We start from the raw sequence: 25,674 nt of genomic DNA, 5'->3' as shown, positions 1-25,674 counted from the left end.
AATGCAATTCATACGCCTTGCCATATTTGGGAATGTAAGATGCATATATAGAAAACTAACTTAACACAAAATATCATTATTTCTTTTTGTTTGATGGTAATGCAGTCCATTTGTCTTGTCATAATTGTTTATGTCACATGTATTGGTAGATATGTTATAAATAAAAAATGGGGGAAAATAAAATAAAAAAGATATTATCTACATATCAAAAAAGAGATAAAGGTTTTAATGGTGGTTACTAACATGTGTAGATTATTTTAGATATCAGGTGGAACTAACTGCTGGTGTCCAAATATTGACACTCGCCTCATACTAGTGTATGTCAGGTTTTATTTTTGAAATTCAAAAATGAAATTGATAAAATCAGTCAATATTATTTTTAAATGATTTTTGAAATTCTATTTTGAAAATAAGTTTATCTGAAGTTTATCGTGTTTAGCATCAACATAGCTTTTATAACAATTGATGTGTCATATATGTTAACATCGATCTTCATACGAAATACGCAGCCAAATCAAAAGTACACGTACAATAGATATGGAATTCACGTGATTTACAAAGATGGTTCTGTCTCACCGTGAAAGCAATGTGATTTTTACGTGAACATGAACATTATCTGCTTGAAAATTGCCCGTGTAGAGCATTTTTATACATTTAGATTAAATTGTATACTAAGAAAGACTACTCCAATAATTCGCACTCAGCCTATACAACTCCACCAACAAGACGAGTATAAAAACTTTACTTTACGCTTTTAACTCGCTTTTATTATAAAGCAAAAAAGACAAGCAAATACATAAATATTAAAAAAGATATTTAATGTTTTCATAACAATATAACCCGTACAATAACTGACAGGTCCCTCACAAAACGCTTAAGGAAATGTCCATGAAAAGCACCTTTAGATATAATTTTATTTATAGTTTTCTACGTCGTTGTTTTGTACGTCATAGGGTTGTGAGCATACATCGATATCATTGTGTCAGGAGAATCAAAGAATCAACACAGCATTCACATAAAAACTAAGAAGGTAATAAAACTGAATATTGAAGACCAAAAACCATATGTAAAGAGGACATATGCTGTACTCAAATGAAAACAATCAAATACAAATAAATAAACAGTTATCTATGCATGATATTTCAGTACTAGAATCGTAACAAGTTATCCACTTCATTTTGAATAAAAGTAATTCCAAGGTGCTATTTCGTCAATAGTCACACACTTCATAGGTTTCAGTAAATACGTATGCGTGTCCTAGAAATAAATACATGAAATTATCTTTGTGATTTTACTTTAATGCCTTGATTAACATATAACAAATATTCCATTTTTTTCAGATTATAGACTATAACAAATCAACAATTAATACATTAAATCTAATTGATTTAGTTAATATGAATATGATATACTAGCAAGTCGAGTATGTGAACGAAATAATATACCAGGAACCCATCCTGAACTCATCGGGTATTATCTCGGTAATATCTATGTAATATCTATTCCCCGAGGAGTTCCGGATGACCAGGAACCATAATCATAACACTAATTACAATGAATAAAAAACAAAATTAAAACAAATTTGAGATAGTCATATTCATATGTTATCTATAATAGAGGTAGCAGTAAAGCAAATTGAACACTACAGAGCAAATCAATACAAACATATACAAGCATAAATATTTTTTCAATTTATTTTTTGAGAAAAAGAACAAAATTGTCCATTATCCGAATTAATGAAACCTTGTGGATACTCCTCTTTGGTGATTTATACAAAAGAAAACTTTCAAATAAAGAACACCGTTAACATAATGAATCATATACACTGTACACGTTTTGTCAATTATTTAATAGTTTTGGATTTATAGATATTTATACAAAATAAAATGAGTGCACCATTCCACATTGTAACCATCTACAAATCAATCACCGCTACACTTATTTAAGTATTCTAACCATCTACATATGATATCCAATTAAAAAAAAATATTTTCTGTTCCTATGGCTGTCAGACATAAGGGGATGTTACTCTGTCGTTCAACACATATATCTTATGATTGTTTGTGCATTAGTCTCGGTTGATCATTGGCACGGTTTCACCGATACCCTCATTGTCTCCTTGTTATGAAGTTGTGCATTAGTCTCGGTTGATCATTGGCACGATTTCACCGATACCCTCAATGTCTCCTTGTTATGAAGTTGTGCATTAGTCTCGGTTGATCATTGGCACGGTTTCACCGATACCCTCATTGTCTCCTTGTTATGAAGTGATTGCTTCCAGCTTAAGATTGATAGACTTCGGTTTCATCATTCCAAGGTTTCCGAGCTCAGGAGGAATCTGTAAGTTAGAGAAAATTAAATATTACATTTGTACACAGCATGTGTAATATTACATTTGTACACAGCATGTGTAATATTACATTTGTACACAGCATGTGTAATATTACATTTGTACACAGCATGTGTAATATTACATTTGTACACAGCATGTGTAATATTACATTTGTACACAGCATGTGTAATATTACATTTGTACACAGCATGTGTAATATTACATTTGTACACAGCATGTGTAATATTACATTTGTACACACAGCATGTGTAATATTACATTTGTACACAGCATGTGTAATATTACATTTGTACACAGCATGTGTGTAATATTACATTTGTACACAGCATGTGTAATATTACATTTGTACACAGCAGTGTAATATTACATTTGTACACAGCATGTGTAATATTACATTTGTACACAGCATGTGTAATATTACATTTGTACACAGCATGTGTAATATTACATTTGTACACAGCATGTGTAATATTACATTTGTACACAGCATGTGTAATATTACATTTGTACACAGCATGTGTAATATTGAATAAGCTGTAGTATCTGTCCTTTCTGTACACAGGTAAAATATCCTAACCTGAAATTGGCCTGAAATTGACCATAGTTTCTAGTTAAAATTCTGACCTGAAATTGACCTGAAAGGCGCAGAATAGTCAATTTCAGGTTAAAAAAACCAACCTGAATTTTACCTGAAATTGACCTGGAATTAACCAGAATTTCTCGTCAAATTCAGGTTAGGAAATATTGCCTGTGTACAGTGATAAAGTTTTGCGTTAGCATCATCAATCTCCCTTAACTATATTTACCTTTGTTTCACTGCAGACAGCCATCCGGAAGTTGCGGATGATTTTTGAGAGTGACATCTTCAATTCCATAAGGGCTAACCTCATTCCAACACAGTTCCTGGGACCGTATCCGAAGGGGAGGAAGGTCAACGGGTCGTAATCATTAGCGAATCTGGAAATACACAGAGAAAGGTGTGAATCGGAATTTTAACTAGTTATAATATTCTTGTGAGATGAGGCAAACCAGAGTTTGTATTTATTTTATACAATGTGTAGAAGATCTGGACCCTTTATTTACAATGTGAACAAGAGGCCCATGGGCCTTAACGGTCATCTGACTCATGGCACAAAACAACAAAGTCACAGTATATAGTAGTGGTTAACAATTAATATAAACAATACAAGGAACTCCTTAGTTGAATGTGTAAGTTTCTGAAATAGGTAAATGTCATTTGTTGAACAAACTTGGTAGCCCTTCATCCATATACGGTATGGTTGTAACCCATTCAAGGATAAATATAAGGAGTCAGATTTTAAAGCCAAATTTCAGCAAAGCTCCCATTTTGGACCTCCGCCGTACTATCCCCATGGGTCTTAGCTCGGTCCTTTATAAAATATGATTGTCCTCATCTAAAGTTCCCCCTTCTGAATCAATTAAAACCCATATAGACCAATTTTCATTGAGATATCGGAGACTGAATCGAACACAGGAAGTGGGCCAGCGGCCATCTTGGAATACCAAAATATTTACGAAAATGTTTGCATGTTATTCGGCATCAATTAAAAACCCTATAGACCAATTTTCATTAGGATCGGAGACTGAACCCGAACACGGGAAATGGGCCAGCGGACATCTTGGAATACCAAAATATTTACGAAAATGTTTGCATGTTGTTCGGCATCAATTATAACCCCTATTGACCAATTTTCATTGAGATCAGAGACTGAAACCTTAAAACAGGAAGTGGGCCAGTGGCCATCTTGGAATACCAAAATCTTTAAGAAAATGTTTGAATTTTGTTCGGCATCAATTATAACCCCTATAGACCAATTTTCATTGAGATCGGAGACCGAAACCTGAAAACAGGAAGTGGGCCAGCTAAATTTAAGAAAATTTCCCCATTTGGGGCCCCACCCCTCAGCCCCTAGGGTCAGACCAGGCTCATTTATATAAAATATGATTCTCCTACCCCAATGATGTTTCACACCAAATATGGATGAAATTCATCCAAGGATGAAGGAGGAATAGGATTTTAAACTTAAAATTTCAGATAATTTCCTCATTTGGGGCCCCACCCCTCAGCCCCTATGGGTCCGACCAGGCTCATTTATATAAAATATGATTTTCCTTCCCCAATGATGTTTAACACCAAATATAGATGAAATCTATCCAAGGATGAAGGAGTAGTAGGAATTTAAAGCTAAAATTAAGAAAATTTGCCCTTTTGGGGCCCACCCCTCAGCCCCAAGGGGTCGGACCTATCTCATATATATAAAATATGATTGTCCTTTCCCAATGATGTTTCACACTAAATATGGATGAAATCCATCCAAGGATGAAGGGGGAGTAGGATTTTAAAGCTATAATTAAAAAAAATGCCGTTTTGGGGCCCCAACCCTCAGCCCCTAGGGGCCGGACCAGGCTCATTTATATAAAATATGATTGTCCTTCCCAAATGATGTTTTACACCAAATATGGATGAAATCCATCCAAGGATGAAGGAGGAGTAGGATTTTAAAGCTAAAATTAAGAATATTTGCCCTTTTGGGGACCCGTCCCTCTGACCCTAGGGGTCGGACCATGCTCATTTATATAAAATATAATTGCCCTTCCCCAATGATGTTTCACACCAAATATGGATGAAATCCATCAAGGGATGAAGGAGGAGTAGGCTTTTGTATAAATAGTCTTACACACGACGCACGACGCACGGCGCACGGTGGACGGTGACGGCGCACGACGACGGACAAAACACGATGACAATACAAAAATGCATTAGAATGTCAAACGTAGGTTTCACCAAACTAAATATGACCACATACAATTAGTATTGTTTCAACTAAAATAATAAAAGGCTTGTTAACAAGGTAAACAACCTCAACATATTCACAATGGTAGTTTAAAACAAATTTTATATGCAAATACTAAATAAAAAGAAAGAACAAAACAAAACACCGAGTTCGTACGGCTTTAGATATTTGATTGACATTATGCATAACACTTTACGACGCTTGCAATTATGTTACCACTATGGGAAATACATAGATAGATTATTTTTATAGAGTCCACATAAGACATTAGACGCTGGAGGTGATTAGATACAATTATTTATCTCACACATGTATTAATATTCTTTATCACTATCAGTTAACAAATGATAAAAGGCGCAGTGGTAGAAGGCGCAGCTATGTTTGGCTGGGCGATTGGGTGCCGTAGATCGTGAGTTCGAGGCCCGGATAGGGCACGAGTCAATAAATTGTCATGCTTTGTTAAATGGTGTTTCTTTGATATTTAACAAATGATAGGTAGACAAAGAAAAGTTATAAACATAATTGACAGGTTAGACATATGTGTAAACGGTTATTCAACACCATCCGTATACTAGCATTCATTGTTTTTGTAGTTCCGATAACGATTGTTACCATCATCAATTTAATTAAGAAAAAAATTAACAAACTACCTTTCTGGAATGAATTTGTCCGGATCTTCCCAGTTGTCCGGATCATGGTGTACACAGTATATCGGTATACTGACTGTCATACCCGCGGGGATTTTGATTCCTTTAAGAACAGTATCTTTCAAGCACAACCTGTCTGTCCTGTCAAAACAAAACAAAATGGTAACTACAAAACTAAATGTGTATGCCCTGACTAAATTAAACACCAACATTTAAATTAATTATTCCATTTTAGTATTGTTGTATGTGACAGATGTAAAAACATTTCAAACTATTGTAACCTTATATTCACATAAGGAAAGAATTTAAACAAAAGAAGATCCTTTTGACTGCAACATTATGTCAAAGAAATTTGTTGACGTGAAAATGGAAAAATAACCAATGTCATTATATAACTTTTCGGTCCATTGGGACTCTTAAAATTATCAAAATCCAGCACATAAGTGATTATCCATACCTATCAAAGCAATTATAATTCAAAATCATTGTAGAAATCAATGTGATTGTGACAGATAACAGTATTGTATTGTGACAGATAACAGTATTATATTGTGACAGATAACAGTATTATATTGTGACAGATAACAGTATTATATTGTGACAGATAACAGTATTACATTGTGACAGATAACAGTATTATATTGTGACAGATAACAGTATTATATTGTGACAGATAACAGTATTATATTGTGACAGATAACAGTATTACATTGTGACAGATAACAGTATTATATTGTGACAGATAACAGTATTATATTGTGACAGATAACAGTATTACATTGTGACAGATAACAGTATTATATTGTGACAGATAACAGTATTATATTGTGACAGATAACAGTATTATATTGTGACAGATAACAGTATTATATTGTGACAGATAACAGTATTATATTGTGACAGATAACAGTATTATATTGTGACAGATAACAGTATTATATTGTGACAGATAACAGTTTTATATTGTGACAGATAACAGTATTATATTGTGACAGATAACAGTATTATATTGTGACAGATAACAGTATTATATTGTGACAGATAACAGTATATATTATATTGTGACAGATAACAGTATTATATTGTGACAGATAACAGTATTATATTGTGACAGATAACAGTATTATATTGTGACAGATGACAGTATTATATTGTGACAGATAACAGTATTATATTGTGACAGATAACAGTATTATATTGTGACAGATAACAGTATTATATTGTGACAGATAACAGTATTATATTGTGACAGATAACAGTATTATATGTGACAGATAACAGTATTATATTGTGACAGTATTATATTTGGACAGATAACAGTATTATATTGTGACAGATAACGTATTATATGTGACAGATAACAGTATTATATTGTGACAGATAATATTATATTGTGACAGATGTATTATATTGTGACAGATAACAGTATTATATTGTGACAGATAACAGTAGTATTATTGTGACAGATAACAGTATTTATTTGACAGATAACAGTATTATATTGTGACAGATAACAGTATTATATTGTGACAGATAACAGTATTATATTGTGACAGATAACAGTATTATATCGTGACAGATAACAGTATTATATTGTGACAGATAACAGTATTATATTGTGACAGATAACAGTATTATATTGTGACAGATAACAGTATTATATTGTGATAACAGTATTATATTGTGACAGATAACAGTATTATATTGTGACAGATAACAGTATTATATCGTGACAGATAACAGTATTATATTGTGACAGATAACAGTATTATATCGTGACAGATAACAGTATTATATTGTGACAGATAACAGTATTATATTGTGACAGATAACAGTATTATATCGTGACAGATAACAGTATTATATTGTGACAGATAACAGTATTATATCGTGACAGATAACAGTATTATATCGTGACAGATAACAGTATTATATTGTGACAGATAACAGTATTATATTGTGACAGATAACAGTATTATATCGTGACAGATAACAGTATTATATCGTGACAGATAACAGTATTATATTGTGACAGATAACAGTATTATACTGTGAGAGATAACAGTATTATACTGTGAGATGTAACATTATGTATAACAGATTATATGTGACAGATAACAGTATATATTGTGACAGATAACAGTATTATATTGTGACAGATAACAGTATATTGTGACAGATAACAGTATTATATTGTGACAGATAACAGTATTATATCGTGACAGATAACAGTATTATATCGTGACAGATAACAGTATTATATGTGACAGATAACAGATTATATGTGACGATACAGTATATTGACAGATAACAGTATTATATGTGACAGATAACAGTATTATATTGTGACAGATAACATATATAGTATTATATTGTGACAGATAACAGTATTATATTGTGACAGATAACAGTATTATATTGTGACAGATAACAGTATTATATTGTGACAGATAACAGTATTATATTGTGACAGATAACAGTATTATATTGTGACAGATAACAGTATTATATTACAACACTTGCACCAAAACCTTACCTGGCTACTTCGGCCCATTTGGCCTCTTGAAAAATATCAAAATCTATCATTTGGCTCCTTTAAATAATTGTCATCACCCATCACAACAAATATAATTCAAAATGATTAAATGAGGTTGTAATACTGTTATCTTTCACAACTGATGTTGATTTCTACTATCAACAACAGTTGTGACAGATAACAGTATTACAACACTTGTACCTAAACATTAACCTGACGTTTCCAACGACGACGCCAAAGTGATTTCAAAAGCCCCCGCTCTTCGAGGGGCGAACTTAAAATATCAAGTGATTATGTGTATCCTTAAGAGAGACCGACATCGTGAATACGTACATTGCTGCTGGAGGGTTTATCCGAAGGGTTTCGTTGATGACCATTTCCAGATATTTGACCTGACGGACGTTTTCATAAGTCAAAGTACTCTGTAAGTGATTGGATTATACTGATATACATTATCTGCTATACATGTTCGTTTCATATTTTATAAAAGCAACCTCTTATGATAATTTTATAACACAACTCTTGAAAAGTTCTATTTTTTTAAAGTTGTTGTGTGTGTACAACAAAACAAGCATTTTGAAGAATGAGAAATCATAACTGCAATAAACGCAGAAAAGATTTTTTTAATTGACATCTAAAACGTATGGCCCTTTTGAAGTAATTGTGTTGCTATTTAAGTCGGAGTCAAATTTTTCAGGTAATTTGTTTAAAATTACCCTACTGCTAAAATATATACAGTATGTACAAACCGAGCCGATCGTGTCCGAGATTTCCTGCCGTAGTTTGTCCTGGTACTCCGGATGTATAGACAGATAATAGCATGCCATCGACAAGGCTATTGTTGTAGTCTCATAACCAGCAAAGAAAAATATCTCAGCATTTCCAAGAATTTCTTCAAATGTAATACCTGCTTGAGAATAACAATGCATTAATTATTGAAACCGTTTCAAGTTTATTCTTACAGTGTATATCGTAACACCACAAGGTAACACAAATTGTATCGATAATGAAAGTCAACCTTAAACTATGTAAACTAAATATGACAATGAGGACAGAAATCTTTTCAATGAAATCAATTCTTTATCTCTCTAGGTAGATACAAGTGATGAAATGTTTAAATAATAACACATACCTAAATTCGTGAAAAATTCTTATGTAAGACTAAATGAACACGAAGAAGATATATAGTGATGTGTACGATAGATTTAGGCTGGATGGTTGAGCAGCATAATTTGTGTTCATGTCAACATGCCCGAATACCTTTCTTTGACCAGGACGTTTGAAGTTTCTTCTTTTGCTCATCGTTTTTGTCATCGTCATCATCAGAATCTTCCTCATCCTCCTCTTTATTTTGTTGCACATTCTTCATCAACTGAAGGAAATCTGCATGTTTCTGAAATCCCCAACATTACTTATACAATTTGGTTATTTATACGAAAAAAAACCTGATGCGCAAATCAGGTGCCATCAGGTTCTAACCAGGGCTATTTAGGACGGCATCCCATGTATGCAGTGTGTTAAGTGCATCCCATGTATGCAGTGTGTTAAGTGCATCCCCTGTATGCAGTGTGTTAAGTGCATCCCCTGTATGCAGTGTGTTAAGTGCATCCCATGTATGCAGTGTGTTAAGTGCATCCCCTGTATGCAGTGTGTTAAGTGCATCCCCTGTATGCAGTGTGTTAAGTGCATCCCCTGTATGCAGTGTGTTAAGTGCATCCCATGTATGCAGTGTGTTAAGTGCATCCCCTGTATGCAGTGTGTTAAGTGCATCCCCTGTATGCAGTGTGTTAAGTGCATCCCATGTATGCAGTGTGTTAAGTGCATCCCCTGTATGCAGTGTGTTAAGTGCGTCCCCTGTATGCAGTGTGTTAAGTGCATCCCCTGTCTGCAGTGTGTTAAGTGCGTCCCATGTCTGCAGTGTGTTAAGTGCGTCCCATGTCTGCAGTGTGTTAAGTGCATCCCATGTCTGCAGTGTGTTAAGTGCATCCCTGTCTGCAGTGTGTTAAGTGCATCCCATGTCTGCAGTGTGTTAAGTGCGTCCCATGTCTGCAGTGTGTTAAGTGCATCCCCTGTCTGCAGTGTGTTAAGTGCATGTTGGTGTGTTAAGTGCATCCCATGTCTGCAGTGTGTTAAGTGCGTCCCATGTCTGCAGTGTGTTAAGTGCATCCCATGTCTGCAGTGTGTTAAGTGCGTCCCATGTCTGCAGTGTGTTAAGTGCATCCCTGTCTGCAGTGTGTTAAGTGCATCCCATGTCTGCAGTGTGTTAAGTGCATCCCTGTCCATGTATGCAGTGTGTTTAAGTGCATCCCATGTCTGCAGTGTGTTAAGTGCATCCCATGTCTGCAGTGTGTTAAGTGCATCCCTGTCTGCAGTGTGTTAAGTGCATCCCATGTATGCAGTGTGTTAAGTGCGTCCCATGTATGCAGTGTGTTAAGTGCATCCCCTGTCTGCAGTGTGTTAAGTGCATCCCCTGTATGCAGTGTGTTAAGTGCATCCCCTGTATGCAGTGTGTTAAGTGCATCCCATGTATGCAGTGTGTTAAGTGCATCCCCTGTATGCAGTGTGTTAAGTGCATCCCATGTATGCAGTGTGTTAAGTGCATCCCCTGTATGCAGTGTGTTAAGTGCATCCCCTGTATGCAGTGTGTTAAGTGCATCCCATGTCTGCAGTGTGTTAAGTGCATCCCTGTCTGCAGTGTGTTAAGTGCATCCCTGTCTGCAGTGTGTTAAGTGCATGCAGTGTGTTAAGTGCATCCCTGTCTGCAGTGTGTTAAGTGCATCCCCTGTATGCAGTGTGTTAAGTGCATCCCTGTATGCAGTGTGTTAAGTGCATCCCATGTATGCAGTGTGTTAAGTGCATCCCATGTATGCAGTGTGTTAAGTGCATCCCCTGTTGCGCAGTGTGTTAAGTGCGTCCCATGTCTGCAGTGTGTTAAGTGCTCCCTGTCTGCAGTGTGTTAAGTGCATCCCATGTATGCAGTGTGTTAAGTGCATCCCCTGTATGCAGTGTGTTAAGTGCATCCCATGTATGCAGTGTGTTAAGTGCATCCCATGTATGCAGTGTGTTAAGTGCATCCCCTGTGTGTGTTAAGTGCGTCCCATGTTGCAGTGTGTTAAGTGCATCCCTGTTGCGGTTTAAGTGCATCCCATGTTGCAGTGTGTTAAGTGCATCCCATGTATGCAGTGTGTTAAGTGCATCCCCTGTATGCAGTGTGTTAAGTGCATCCCATGTATGCAGTGTGTTAAGTGCATCCCATGTATGCAGTGTGTTAAGTGCATCCCATGTATGCAGTGTGTTAAGTGCATCCCCTGTATGCAGTGTGTTAAGTGCATCCCCTGTATGCAGTGTGTTAAGTGCATCCCATGTATGCAGTGTGTTAAGTGCATCCCATGTATGCAGTGTGTTAAGTGCATCCCCTGTATGCAGTGTGTTAAGTGCATCCCATGTATGCAGTGTGTTAAGTGCATCCCATGTATGCAGTGTGTTTAAGTGCGTCCCATGTATGCAGTGTGTTAAGTGCGTCCCATGTATGCAGTGTGTTAAGTGCGTCCCATGTCTGCAGTGTGTTAAGTGCATCCCCTGTCTGCAGTGTGTAAGTGCGTCCCATGTATGCAGTGTGTTAAGTGGTCCCATGTCTGCAGTGTGTTAAGTGCGTCCCATGTATGCAGTGTGTTAAGTGCGTCCCATGTGCAAGTGCTCCCATGTCTGCAAGTGCGTCCCATGTCTGCAGTGTGTTAAGTGCGTCCCATGTCTGCAGTGTGTTAAGTGCGTCCCATGTCTGCAGTGTGTTAAGTGCGTCCCATGTCTGCAGTGTGTTAAGTGCATCCCATGTCTGCAGTGTGTTAAGTGCATCCCATGTCTGCAGTGTGTTAAGTGCATCCCTGTATGCAGTGTGTTAAGTGCATCCCATGTATGCAGTGTGTTAAGTGCGTCCCATGTCTGCAGTGTGTTAAGTGCATCCCATGTATGAGTGTGTTAAGTGCGTCCCATGTCTGCAGTGTGTTAAGTGCGTCCCATGTCTGCAGTGTGTTAAGTGCGTCCCATGTATGCAGTGTGTTAAGTGCATCCCCTGTCTGCAGTGTGTTAAGTGCGTCCCATGTCTGCAGTGTGTTAAGTGCATCCCATGTATGCAGTGTGTTAAGTGCATCCCCTGTATGCAGTGTGTTAAGTGCATCCCATGTATGCAGTGTGTTAAGTGCGTCCCATGTATGCAGTGTGTTAAGTGCGTCCCATGTCTGCAGTGTGTTAAGTGCGTCCCATGTCTGCAGTGTGTTAAGTGCGTCCCATGTCTGCAGTGTGTTAAGTGCGTCCCATGTCTGCAGTGTGTTAAGTGCGTCCCATGTATGCAGTGTGTTAAGTGCGTCCCATGTCTGCAGTGTGTTAAGTGCGTCCCATGTATGCAGTGTGTTAAGTGCATCCCCTGTCTGCAGTGTGTTAAGTGCGTCCCATGTCTGCAGTGTGTTAAGTGCGTCCCATGTATGCAGTGTGTTAAGTGCGTCCCATGTCTGCAGTGTGTTAAGTGCGTCCCATGTATGCAGTGTGTTAAGTGCGTCCCATGTATGCAGTGTGTGTTAAGTGCGTCCCATGTCTGCAGTGTGTTAAGTGCGTCCCATGTCTGCAGTGTGTTAAGTGCGTCCCATGTCTGCAGTGTGTTAAGTGCGTCCCATGTCTGCAGTGTGTTAAGTGCGTCCCATGTATGCAGTGTGTTAAGTGCGTCCCATGTATGCAGTGTGTTAAGTGCGTCCCATGTCTGCAGTGTGTTAAGTGCATCCCATGTATGCAGTGTGTTAAGTGCATCCCATGTATGCAGTGTGTTAAGTGCATCCCCTGTATGCAGTGTGTTAAGTGCGTCCCCTGTATGCAGTGTGTTAAGTGCGTCCCCTGTATGCAGTGTGTTAAGTGCGTCCCCTGTATGCAGTGTGTTAAGTGCGTGTTTTTGGTAGACTCCAGTATGTTAATGTTGTTAATCTTTGTAATAGTAAAATTCTTGCTCTTTGTTTATTACTATGTCACTGTAACAAGCTGCTAGAGACGACGAAAAAGCGTACCATCCCCCAAAATTACGAAATTTAAGGATGTAAATGATAAACAAGAGGATGGTGAATAATTCGTGGGAGCTCTCTATATATAACGTGTATGCCCAGTCTACATGAAGTGATATTTTCAGAGAATCAACAGAAAATACCTTGCTTCCTGCAATGCGTTCGTCGAGAAGCTTGGTTGTTACATTACGGAAAAACCTTTGAGTATCCTTATCTACAAAGGACCATCCTATGTAAGGCATCAAAGGGGCGAGTTTGGGGAAAAACACTGCAAAGAAAACAACAGTTAAGTCATCAAAGGGGCGAGTTTGGGGAAAAACACTGCAAAGAAAACAACAGTTAAGTCATCAAAGGGGCGAGTTTGGGGAAAAACACTGCAAAGAAAACAACAGTTAAGTCATCAAAGGGGCGAGTTTGGGGGAAAACACTGCAAAGAAAACAACAGTTAAGTCATCAGAGGGGCGAGTTTGGGGAAAAACACTGCAAAGAAAACAACAGTTAAGTCATCAGAGGGGCGAGTTTGGGGGAAAACACTGCAAAGTAAACATCCGTTAAGGCATCAAAGGGGCGAGTTTGGGGGAAAAACACTGTAAAGAAAACGTCAGTTAAGTCATCAGAGGGGCGAGTTTGGGGGAAAACACTGCAAAGAAAACATCCGTTAAGGCATCAAAGGGGCGAGTTTGGGGAAAAACACTGCAAAGAAAACAACAGTTAAGTCATCAGAGGGGCGAGTTTGGGGAAAACACTGCAAAGAAAACAACAGTTAAGTCATCAGAGGGGCGAGTTTGGGGAAAACACTGCAAAGAAAACAACAGTTAAGGCATCAAAGGGGCGAGTTTGGGGAAAAACACTGTAAAGAAAACGTCAGTTAAGTCATCAAAGGGGCGAGTTTGGGGGAAAACACTGCAAAGAAAACAACAGTTAAGGCATCAAAGGGGCGAGTTTGGGGGAAAACACTGCAAAGAAAACGTCAGTTAAGGCATTAATAAGGCTTCATTGAACAATGCACCGCTATCAAGTATAAAATGTATCGGGATATGTAACTAAATCGTGAAACTTACAAAGCTATCAAGTATAAAATGTATCGGGATATGTATCTAAATCGTGAAACTTACAAAGCTATCAAGTATAAAATGTATCGGGATATGTATCTAAATCGTGAAACTTACAAAGCTATCAAGTATAAAATGTATCGGGATATGTAGCTAAATCGTGAAACTTACAAAGCTATCAAGTATAAAATGTATCGGGATATGTATCTAAATCGTGAAACTTACAAAGCTATCAAGTATAAAATGTATCGGGATATGTATCTAAATCGTGAACAGGGGCGTAGGAAGCGGGGGGGGGGGGGGGGGGGGGGGGGGGGGCAACTGCCCCCCCCCCCTCCGTTCCCCAGGACGGGGGGGCAAAGATGTCTTTTTGCCCCCCCATTTTCGCCGACTGAAATGTTCTAAAAATGCATATTTGAATGAAAAAATGGTCCTCCTGCACAATTTTCGTACTTCATTCTAAAAAATTTTCCGTTGCGCGGCGCATTTCCTAAAACGTTCAAGCACATAATGTTCAAACCTTTAATAGTAGAAATTCAATACATAATGTCTCTTAAAAGATTACTTTGTTTATATGTCTTAGCAAGACAATTAATTCATTATTATTTTGAATTACAAAACAATGTGCCGATGGTGTGAAGCCGGTATGTTCAGATCGAGCAGGGATGCACAATGATATGACGACACAATTATCATAATTATCATTTCTAAATGCAGGTTACTTTAAATCGAAATATTACCATGGTAAGAACGCTTTGAAATCATTAAAATACATCGTAAAACTCATCTCAGCCATTCTAAAATCGTATTTTTTTCCCGGGGGAGACCCCCGGACCCCCAACCACCAAAATCTCACGCCTTCGGGCGCTCGCAAATTCATCAAAATGCATCGTAAAACTCTAAATCGTAATATTTTTTCCCGGGGGAGACCCCCGAACCCCCCAAAACACCATATCTTATAACATGACGAGCGCAATTGACGTCATTTCCGACATTCGGCAAACCTGCAAGACAAAGAAAAAACGCAATTTTTCGAATACTTTTTTGAATTTTCAGTAGAGATTTCGCACACGTATATTTGAGCAAAAACGTATTTTTTTATTCTGAATAGAAAACATACTTCCTAATATAAAGTCATTTTTCAACGTCGTGAACTTGCGTGATAGAACAGTCAATCTAAAAATTTCATTTTGTGTCATTTCTGCAAGACAAAGGTTTTGTTCGATAAAAAAGTAGAACGACGTCGCAGTCTATATTTTCTGACATGTTATTAAAATAGAAGAAAAAACGTATTTTTATATTAACAATTCATGTCTCTATCTCATGTATAAGTACCGTTTTGTACTGTGTGTATTTGTGTTTTTTTCACTTTATTATCTTTTCTCTTCGGATCTGTCGATCGGCAAGTCTACAAACAAAGTCCACCATTTTGAAGTATGACGTCACAATTCATTATAACGAAATGACATTATGATAGTTCGTGTTTGGGGAATCTCTTTGTCAAATTTTACCGCCATGTGGTGTTCAGTATGACCACAGTGACACTTTAACTGAAACCGCATACAGGTGCGTGTTACATCTGTCGCGCCAAAAAACGTCATTTTCTCAACAAAAAACACATCAATAGAAAAATAAATATTACAAATATTTTGATAAAAGTCCTCCCGTAATTGAATAAATATATCCTTTCTGTTTTTCAATTTAAAAAAAAATAGTATTGGGCTTATATTATTTTACTGTTCAACGCTTTTTCCAATGAAATTCCGGCGTGACGTAAAAGTGACCGAACATTGTGCGTTATGTCAAAATCATCAAAATACATTGTAAAACTCATCTCAGTCATTCTAAATCGTAACATTTTTCCCGGGGTCGACCCCCAGACCCGAAAATCTCGCGCCTTTGGCGCTCACACGCTTATTTGGCCAATTTTTGTATATTTCAGTAATTTCCTTTTACCAACCCCACTGTCTATAAATGTGTACAAGTATTATATTAATGATAAATGAAAAAAGTATATAAAGTATATATGATTGTGTGTTGAATTAATCTCCTCCTGTAGGTGCGGCGGGGGAGGGGGGGGTTACGAAATATTGAGGACCTTTGCCCACCCACCCCCATTACGTTTCATCTTCCTACGCCACTGGTGAAACTTACAAAGCTATCAAGTATAAAATGTATCGGGATATGTATCTAAATCGTGAAACTTACAAAGTTATCAAGTATAAAATGTATCGGAATATGTAACTAAATCGTGAAACTTACAAAGCTATCAAGTATAAAATGTATCGGGATATGTATCTAAATCGTGAAACTTACAAAGCTATCAAGTATAAAATGTATCGGGATATGTATCTAAATCGTGAAACTTACAAAGCTATCAAGTATAAAATGTATCGGGATATGTAACTAAATCGTGAACTTACAAAGTAACAAAGAATACAGAAAACAAAATCTGACGAAATATGTGCATTGTAAAGGGAAAAACATATCAAAAACATTTAACCAAGTGTTTTTTTTTGGAATGTCTGGTGTTCAAAGTCCCACCAATTTTGTGATCATATACTTACTTAACACTAATAAAATTGGAGAGCTCAATTTAATAGCCATAAATTTCCTGGCATTTGTGATGAATTCGTCGTTAGGGTTATTCTGTGAATCCACTTGGATACCAAAAGCTGTGGAACATATCACATCCATAGCATAAGGCCCAGCCACCCTGAAAGGAAATCATATATATATATGGGCATTGCGTAAAAATAAGTATAACTATAAACCTAAACAATTCAATATAATATAGTCATATTTATATACATGGGCAACGTGTATAGTTTAAGCATATCTATAAAGATAAATAATAATATAGTCATTTTTCCTGACGTCATTTTATTGTTTCTGTCTGACGTCACAATGAAATTCTAGCCGATGGAAATCGCTCCAGGTCATATTACACTAGTGACATACTAGTGACATATGCAAAAATATTACACGGGCGAAATCACTAGATATCAGGCGGATTCTGTGATAAAACTCTGTAATATGCAAATGTAGAATAATGAAAAAACGAAAATAATTTTATTTCAGATATATTATGATGAATATGCGATATAGTTGATGACAAATATAAAGATAATGCAGAAATCATGAAGAGTCTTGTACCGCAAAAGGGGATAGAACCAGATGCTTCTAAGTAGTGAGTCTTATTAACTCATCGATACCTCCAAAATACAGAACAGATAATTATCTTACAACGGAAGAAATGAGCACGTAATGGGATTCCATTATTATCTTGACATTTGTATTTCTGAAAAATAACAGTACACGCCAAACTTTCTTGTATTCTGATCCGAACATGTTTTGCATACATTTGTTTAAATGCTTTGATATTGTACTTCAAATAGCGCAGTTTTAGGCTGCTGTACCAGGTTTTACTCTGGTGTAGAGATGATATTGGTTAGATAACAATTAAACACTCACTCCATCATATCCGTCATCACTTCTCCTTCCTTTAGCCTCGTCCTCAGGGACTCCACCAAGGTGTCGCTGGCGTGATCCACCATCTGAAACATCTGTAACACACCATGTTAGAAAAGCATCATGCTAGTGTAGCACCATGTTAGAGTAGCACCATGTTAGTGTAGCACCATGTTAGAGTAGCACCATGTTAGAGTAGCACCATGTTAGAGTAGCACCATGTTAGTGTAGCACCATGTTAGAGTAGCACCATGTTAGAGTAGCACCATGTTAGTGTAGCACCATGTTAGAGTAGCACACATGTTAGAGTCGCGCCATGTTAGTGTAGCACCATGTTAGAGTAGCACCATGCTAGTGTAGCACCATGTTAGAGTAGCACCATGTTAGTGTAGCACCATGTTAGAGTAGCACCATGTTAGTGTAGCACCATGTTAGAGTAGCACCATGTTAGTGTAGCACCATGTTAGAGTAGCACCATGTTAGTGTAGCACCATGTTAGAGTCGCACCATGCTAGTGTAGCACCATGTTAGTGTAGCACCATGTTAGAGTAGCACCATGCTAGTGTAGCACCATGTTAGTGTAGCACCATGTTAGAGTAGCACCATGTTAGTGTAGCACCATGTTAGAGTAGCACCATGTTAGTGTAGCACCACGTTAGTGTAGCACCATGTTAGAGTAGCATCATGTTAGAGTAGCACTATGTTAGAATAGTCATGTTAGTGTAAATACCATTTTAGTTTAGTACCATGTTAGTGTAGCATCATGTTAGAGAAGCATTGTGAAATATTCAGAGTAAGAATTAACTGAAATATGCCTAAATATTCTTAAAAACGATAAATATGAAAATATATTCTAAATGAAATATTTGAAATGGATTAAAGTGCTACATTTATCATTGTATATGTGGTTTATGGATATGACTATTTCAGCTACTGCTATTGTTAAGTCGGTCGTTCAGTGCCTCCCAGTATTTCCCGCCAAGTCTTAGGCTGTTCCATAGACTGATCTTTTTCTCAATACAGACGTACAAGTTTTATTAAGTTTTAAAGTCTCCTGAAATTGACATTGTTTATAAAATTGCGGATGCATTAAAACCAAATGTTTTTATATAAAAGTATGTTGTTGGTCATAAAACAAATGAATAAGCAAACTGAATTATCAATTTTCATGTTGTGGTTGATGAAATGTTTTTACGTAACTTCCCAGTAGAGAATACAGTAGTGATCTTGTTATAGACATACCTTACGTAACTTCCAAGTAGAGAATATAGGAATGATCTTGTTATAGACATACCTTACGTAACTTCCAAGTAGAGAATATAGGAATGATCTTGTTATAGACATACCTTACGTAACTTCCAAGTAGAGAATACAGGCGTGATCTTGTTATAGACATACCCTACGTAACTTCCCAGTAGAGAATATAGGAATGATCTTGTTATAGACATACCTTACGTAACTTCCCAGTAGAGAATACAGGCGTGATCTTGTTATAGACATACCCTATGTAACTTCCCAGTAGAGAATATAGGAATGATCTTGTTATAGACATACCTTACGTAACTTCCCAGTAGAGAATACAGGACCGATCTTGTTATAGACATACCTTACGTAACTTCCCAGTAGAGAATACAGGAGTGATCTTGTTATAGACATACCTTACGTAACTTCCCAGTAGAGAATACAGGGGTGATCTTGTTATAGACATACCTTACGTAACTTCCCAGTAGATAATACAGGAGTGATCTTGTTATAGACATACCTTACGTAACTTCCCAGTAGAGAATACAGGAGTGATCTTGTTATAGACATACCTTACGTAACTTCCCAGTAGAGAATACAGGGGTGATCTTGTTATAGACATACCTTACGTAACTTCCCAGTAGAGAACACAGGGGTGATCTTGTTATAGACATACCTTACGTAACTTCCCAGTAGATAATACATGGGCGATCTTGTTATAGACATACCTTACGTTACTTCCAAGTAGAGAATACAGGAGTGATCTTGTTATAGACATACCTTACGTAACTTCCCAGTAGAGAATACAGGAGTGATCTTGTTATAGACATACCTTACGTAACTTCCCAGTAGAGAATACAGGAGTGATCTTGTTATAGACATACCTTACGTAACTTCCGAGTAGAGAATACAGGGGTGATCTTGTTATAGAGAGACCTTACGTAACTTCCCAGTAGAGAATACAGGAGTGATCTTGTTATAGACATACCTTACGTAACTTCCGAGTAGAGAATACAGGGGTGATCTTGTTATAGACATACCTTACGTAACTTCCCAGTAGAGAACACAGGGGTGATCTTGTTATAGACATACCTTACGTAACTTCCCAGTAGATAATACATGGGCGATCTTGTTATAGACATACCTTACGTTACTTCCAAGTAGAGAATACAGGAGTGATCTTGTTATAGACATACCTTACGTAACTTCCCAGTAGAGAATACAGGAGTGATCTTGTTATAGACATACCTTACGTAACTTCCAAGTAGAGAATACAGGAGTGATCTTGTTATAGACATACCTTACGTAACTTCCCAGTAGAGAATACAGGAGTGATCTTGTTATAGACATACCTTACGTAACTTCCCAGTAGAGAATACAGGAGTGATCTTGTTATAGACATACCTTACGTAACTTCCAAGTAGAGAATACAGGAGTGATCTTGTTATAGACATACCTTACGTAACTTCCCAGTAGAGAATATAGGAATGATCTTGTTATAGACATACCTTACGTAACTTCCCAGTAGAGAATACAGGACCGATCTTGTTATAGACATACCTTACGTAACTCCCCAGTAGAGAATACAGGAGTGATCTTGTTATAGACATACCTTACGTAACTTCCCAGTAGAGAATACAGGGGTGATCTTGTTATAGACATACCTTATGTAACTTCCCAGTAGATAATACAGGAGTGATCTTGTTATAGACATACCTTACGTAACTTCCCAGTAGAGAATACAGGAGTGATCTTGTTATAGACATACCTTACGTAACTTCCGAGTAGAGAATACAGGGGTGATCTTGTTATAGACATACCTTACGTAACTTCCCAGTAGAGAACACAGGGGTGATCTTGTTATAGACATACCTTACGTAACTTCCCAGTAGATAATACATGGGCGATCTTGTTATAGACATACCTTACGTTACTTCCAAGTAGAGAATACAGGAGTGATCTTGTTATAGACATACCTTACGTAACTTCCCAGTAGAGAATACAGGAGTGATCTTGTTATAGACATACCTTACGTTAACTTCCCAGTAGAGAATACAGGAGTGATCTTGTTATAGACATACCTTACGTAACTTCCGAGTAGAGAATACAGGGGTGATCTTGTTATAGACATACCTTACGTAACTTCCCAGTAGAGAATACAGGAGTGATCTTGTTATAGACATACCTTACGTAACTTCCGAGTAGAGAATACAGGGGTGATCTTGTTATAGACATACCTTACGTAACTTCCCAGTAGAGAATACAGGGGTGATCTTGTTATAGACATACCTTACGTAACTTCCCAGTAGATAATACATGGGCGATCTTGTTATAGACATACCTTACGTAACTTCCAAGTAGAGAATACAGGAGTGATCTTGTTATAGACATACCTTACGTAACTTCCCAGTAGAGAATACAGGAGTGATCTTGTTATAGACATACCTTACGTAACTTCCAAGTAGAGAATACAGGGGTGATCTTGTTATAGACATACTTTACGTAACTTCCCAGTAGAGAATACAGGCGTGATCTTGTTATAGACATACCTTACGTAGCTTCCCAGTAGAGAATACAGGAGTGATCTTGTTATAGACATACCTTACGTAACTTCCCAGTAGAGAATACAGGAGTGATCTTGTTACGGACGTGTTTCCAATGATCTCCATGTAGATTGTTTAAAGAAGTTTCCAGGTCACCGTTGAAACCTCTAAATACCTAAAACAAAATAACGAATACAATGGTAAAATATATACCTATATCGATAATTCGTTTAACAGCATTTTATAGTCCTTCTCAGACCTGTCAAAGGAATATTTGGGATAAGAATGTCAATAACGGTACTCAATTGTACCTTATGATGTCAAACCTTGTATTGTTAAGATGTCACTGAATAAAACACATGACAGATTCGTGATGAATTGTTTTTAATTTTCAATATGAAAACAGGACGATGATTTTTTGAGTTGCGATTGGCTGGTGTGGTACTCACTATACGGTCAGGAAAGTTTGAGAAGTCCTTCACAAGAATTTGTCTGAGCATTTCCTTGTCACCGACAACGAGCGTTTGTGGCCTTAGACCACCATAATATCTACACAGAGATGAAAGACAGTAAAAATAATAGCATTTATGATCCATAGCATTTGTAAGTAACTAACTTATAAAGTAGAAAATCTTAAAGAGTTCTTTGTTTTACAGTGAAATTTACAGTGTTATCTCTTCTTGCGACAGACATTTTATCATCATTGGTTTAAATTGTGTAGCATATTTGTTTTGCTTATTACATTAATTTTTAATGCATAATTTTTATATTCTCATTTTTTTTCTATGAATGATATTCACATTACTCGTGAATAGATTTCAAAATACTTTCTGTCGTTCATTAAGCACGATATATTCTAACTCTTCTTCAATCTAATATATATTATCATATTTTCTAGTGATAAAAAAAGCCATAACTAGCACCAAAATATCAGGCGCTTCATTCCAATATACTTTGTACCTTATATATAGTGACGAAAATATCATGTTTATTTTCCTAAGTATCTGGTTTACAGTAATCCATTGTTTTACTGCTTTATTTATATACTGTGTAAATTAGGAACACCTATTAAAATCAAATGTTACAGTGATCAGATTATATAGAGTAAGCCTCGAATATAACGACCTCGATTAGAACGAATGTTCACGAATATTTGAATAGTATCCATTTCCCAACTGCAGAGCTTTATCCGTAATATAACAATTTGTACTTTTACAAACAGCATTTTTTTTTGTAAATTAATTGCGAATTAATTAAACTTTTGTACAATGAATCAATTCTTGTGTCCGTTTACTTCATTTTCAAAGTAATTCCACACTCAAATAGAAATTACTACTCACTCCTAACCATTTCCATGTTTCAGTAAAAGGTATGTTTGATAGTACGTATGGCATAATACTATTATTTTAACTAAAAATAAGTATGTTCCTTTGTTTATTGACTTTTGTGTATTCTAGTAAAAAGAAATTAAGATTTTTAATTTTTTTTTTTTTAATTTTATTGTTCGACTTCTGCAACGAACTTCTTGTATAAATAATTGAATGTTCAGTCCACCTGGAATAAAATCAAGTTTTGCGAACTCAATTATCTCATTAAACTGAAGAATATAAAAAGAGTCCTACCCGAATACCTTTCCATATTTCTTGAAGGCATTGTTTTGGAAATCGTGAATTCCCTGAAATGTAAGGTTAATAATGTCATTATTTAATTCAATGTAAATTTGTTATATGTAACAGGTATTTGAAGGTAAATACTGGTATGGATATGTAGCAAATATTTTGCGTTTAGGGTGGGGCTTAATAAGGAAAAAAAGAAAAATACAATATTATTATATTAAAATCTTATGTTATTTCCCATTGAACATGAAATATGAAGACGCTCACTTTCATGGGACATACAAGTCTTAAGAGATGAAGAGAGCTGAAAAAGGATTAGTTTAATTAGGTTTACCTTACTGATGTCTGGGAGACTACCAATAATCGGCCAGGGAGCGGGTCCTGGAATGTTGAGTTTTTTAAACGTGCCATGATGTCTACTCATCATACTATAACGATAGAGAAAAGTTCAATGTGTACAGCGTCATATAATCCATGATGCTTGTGGTTTATGATAGGAGTAAAAAAAAGAGTTTTGTGTTTTGGAAATCGTGCACACCGCTTGTGCTAAGATTTTTTAGTTATATCTCCATTACATCAAAAACATCTACTCAAATTAATGGCCAGTTTACTAAAATTAATCATGCAGCCATTACGCAGTTGTCTCAGCCAATCAGAAGCGACGTTACAAATGGCGACGCCATTTTTTCCTTACGGGCTGATAAAAGTATTTTTAAGCCAATGAAAATGTCCCTTACAAGCGAAATTCAATCATAGATACATTAAAGTGTGACAGATATCATGAGAGTGCATTACACAGACCTATGATGTGTCCTATCAAGGCATTGTATTCCGCGTTATATGGCGTTATATATCTTCTGACTGAGTCAACACGTCTGTGTACTTCAGTTTTAAAAAGAAAATCTGGCGTATCGAGATGTCATTATATGTTTACAGAAAATTCAATATATTATTTTATGTGTATAATTCAAATATACGAATAAGTAAATATAATCTGTATAAATTGTATGGACATGTTGAGATTACACTTTAGCACACTTCAAGCCAACTTCCCTAATTTTACATGTCACAGATCCATAGATGCCAATATCAATCGTACTAATTTATAACAAATTCATATCGAAGTAATTTTATTAAAAAATATGTGTCAAACGGTTTGAATCGCGGTTGGATGGCCCAACACAGAGGAGAATCGACAACCAGTTATATGCTTATAAGAACTTCGTGAATGTCATTTGGCATTACAAGTGTAGATTTATTGCTACGCCGCTTGAGGCGTAGCAGTTAGAATCGGATGCAAATCACGCCATCTTGCAGGATAGCCATGTAGCAAGAACGCTTGAATCAGATGTATTTAGCACTGCCTGTTGAAGTAATATCAAAACCAATTACGGAAACAGACTTTAATCTGTCCGGATTCGGACGCCATCTTCCTGATAAAGCATGGTCACATGTGCGCTTGCATCCGTTAATTAGATTTCGGTGTAGAACAAGCATTCGTGGTAAAAGTATTCTGAATAAGGATTTTCTAGAAAGTAATCGGGCATTTTGATTAAATCTGGTTCCATTTACAGATAGAACAAATATACATGTATCTGCAGTAGTATACCATGTTCGAGACATTACTTTTATATTTCTTATTTAATTTAGATCACCATCGTGTAACATTAATAATCAGACATATTATTAACGGGACACGGAACATACTAAAATGCTGGATGACAGTACAATCTAAATTGGATGACAGTACTAAAAGCGGAATGAAAACGGACCATAGAAAAACATAGAAACATATTAGATTAAATTCAATATTTTCTTTGCCTTTTCTCTGAGCTTAGCAATCTCTGCATAAAACCCCATTTAATTTGTTGGAAGCAAAAGTATTATTGAAACTGTTCGTCTGTACTAGACCTGGCTACCTTGCACTAACACAAGCTCACAAATTATAAAATGGCTTTCAACAGAACAATTAAAATTGCTAAACAATATCATCATTTCATTGTTTAATTTACATATTCTGTCCAATCAAAGGGTTAAGCTTCCGCGTAGCCCACCCAGCTTTTTGGGAAGCTAATACTTGTACTTACTATGTATAGAGGGCCACAATGACAACGATCAGCACCAGCCATAGCGGCACAGCAAATCCTAGCACCTCCATGATATGCCCTTACAGGTATACTTTACCGGGTTTACCGATCACGTCTGTCTGTGTGACACAGCTAGATATATATAGGTATATTTATACTGTTATCAGAACAGTGAGTCTCCTATAGGCGATTTCATCACAGCCAGAAACACTAGCGTTATCGTATATAAGGTCAAGGCCAAAACATACGATGGCCGATAGTGGCCATAC

General features: G+C 36.6%; 1 protein-coding gene across 2 annotated transcripts; it reads right to left on the bottom strand.

The window, feature by feature from the left end:
* Positions 1–801: 801 nt before the first annotated feature.
* On the bottom strand, positions 802–25,674 carry LOC138329248 (cytochrome P450 3A29-like). Of its 2 annotated transcripts, none has more exons than XM_069276080.1 (14): positions 25,406–25,674; positions 23,653–23,746; positions 23,325–23,377; positions 22,152–22,251; positions 21,761–21,877; positions 17,921–18,012; positions 17,014–17,162; positions 13,538–13,662; positions 9,613–9,745; positions 9,102–9,262; positions 8,686–8,774; positions 5,820–5,957; positions 3,160–3,310; positions 802–2,338 (listed from the first exon to the last, which is right to left on the bottom strand). In XM_069276080.1, the coding sequence occupies exons 1-14, from the start codon at positions 25,474–25,476 to the stop codon at positions 2,261–2,263; spliced, it is 1,551 nt and encodes a 516-aa protein (XP_069132181.1). In that variant the 5' UTR covers positions 25,477–25,674; the 3' UTR covers positions 802–2,260. The 2 variants fall into 2 exon arrangements, with proteins under 2 accessions (XP_069132181.1, XP_069132182.1); XM_069276081.1 differs by having other exon boundaries at positions 9,102–9,259; positions 25,406–25,671.

This window comes from Argopecten irradians, chromosome 8 (assembly GCF_041381155.1).
Source record: "Argopecten irradians isolate NY chromosome 8, Ai_NY, whole genome shotgun sequence".
Classification (NCBI taxonomy): Eukaryota; Metazoa; Mollusca; class Bivalvia; order Pectinida; family Pectinidae; genus Argopecten; species Argopecten irradians.
Note: the sequence above shows the minus strand (reverse complement) of the source record. Positions and strands in the feature narration are given on the sequence as shown.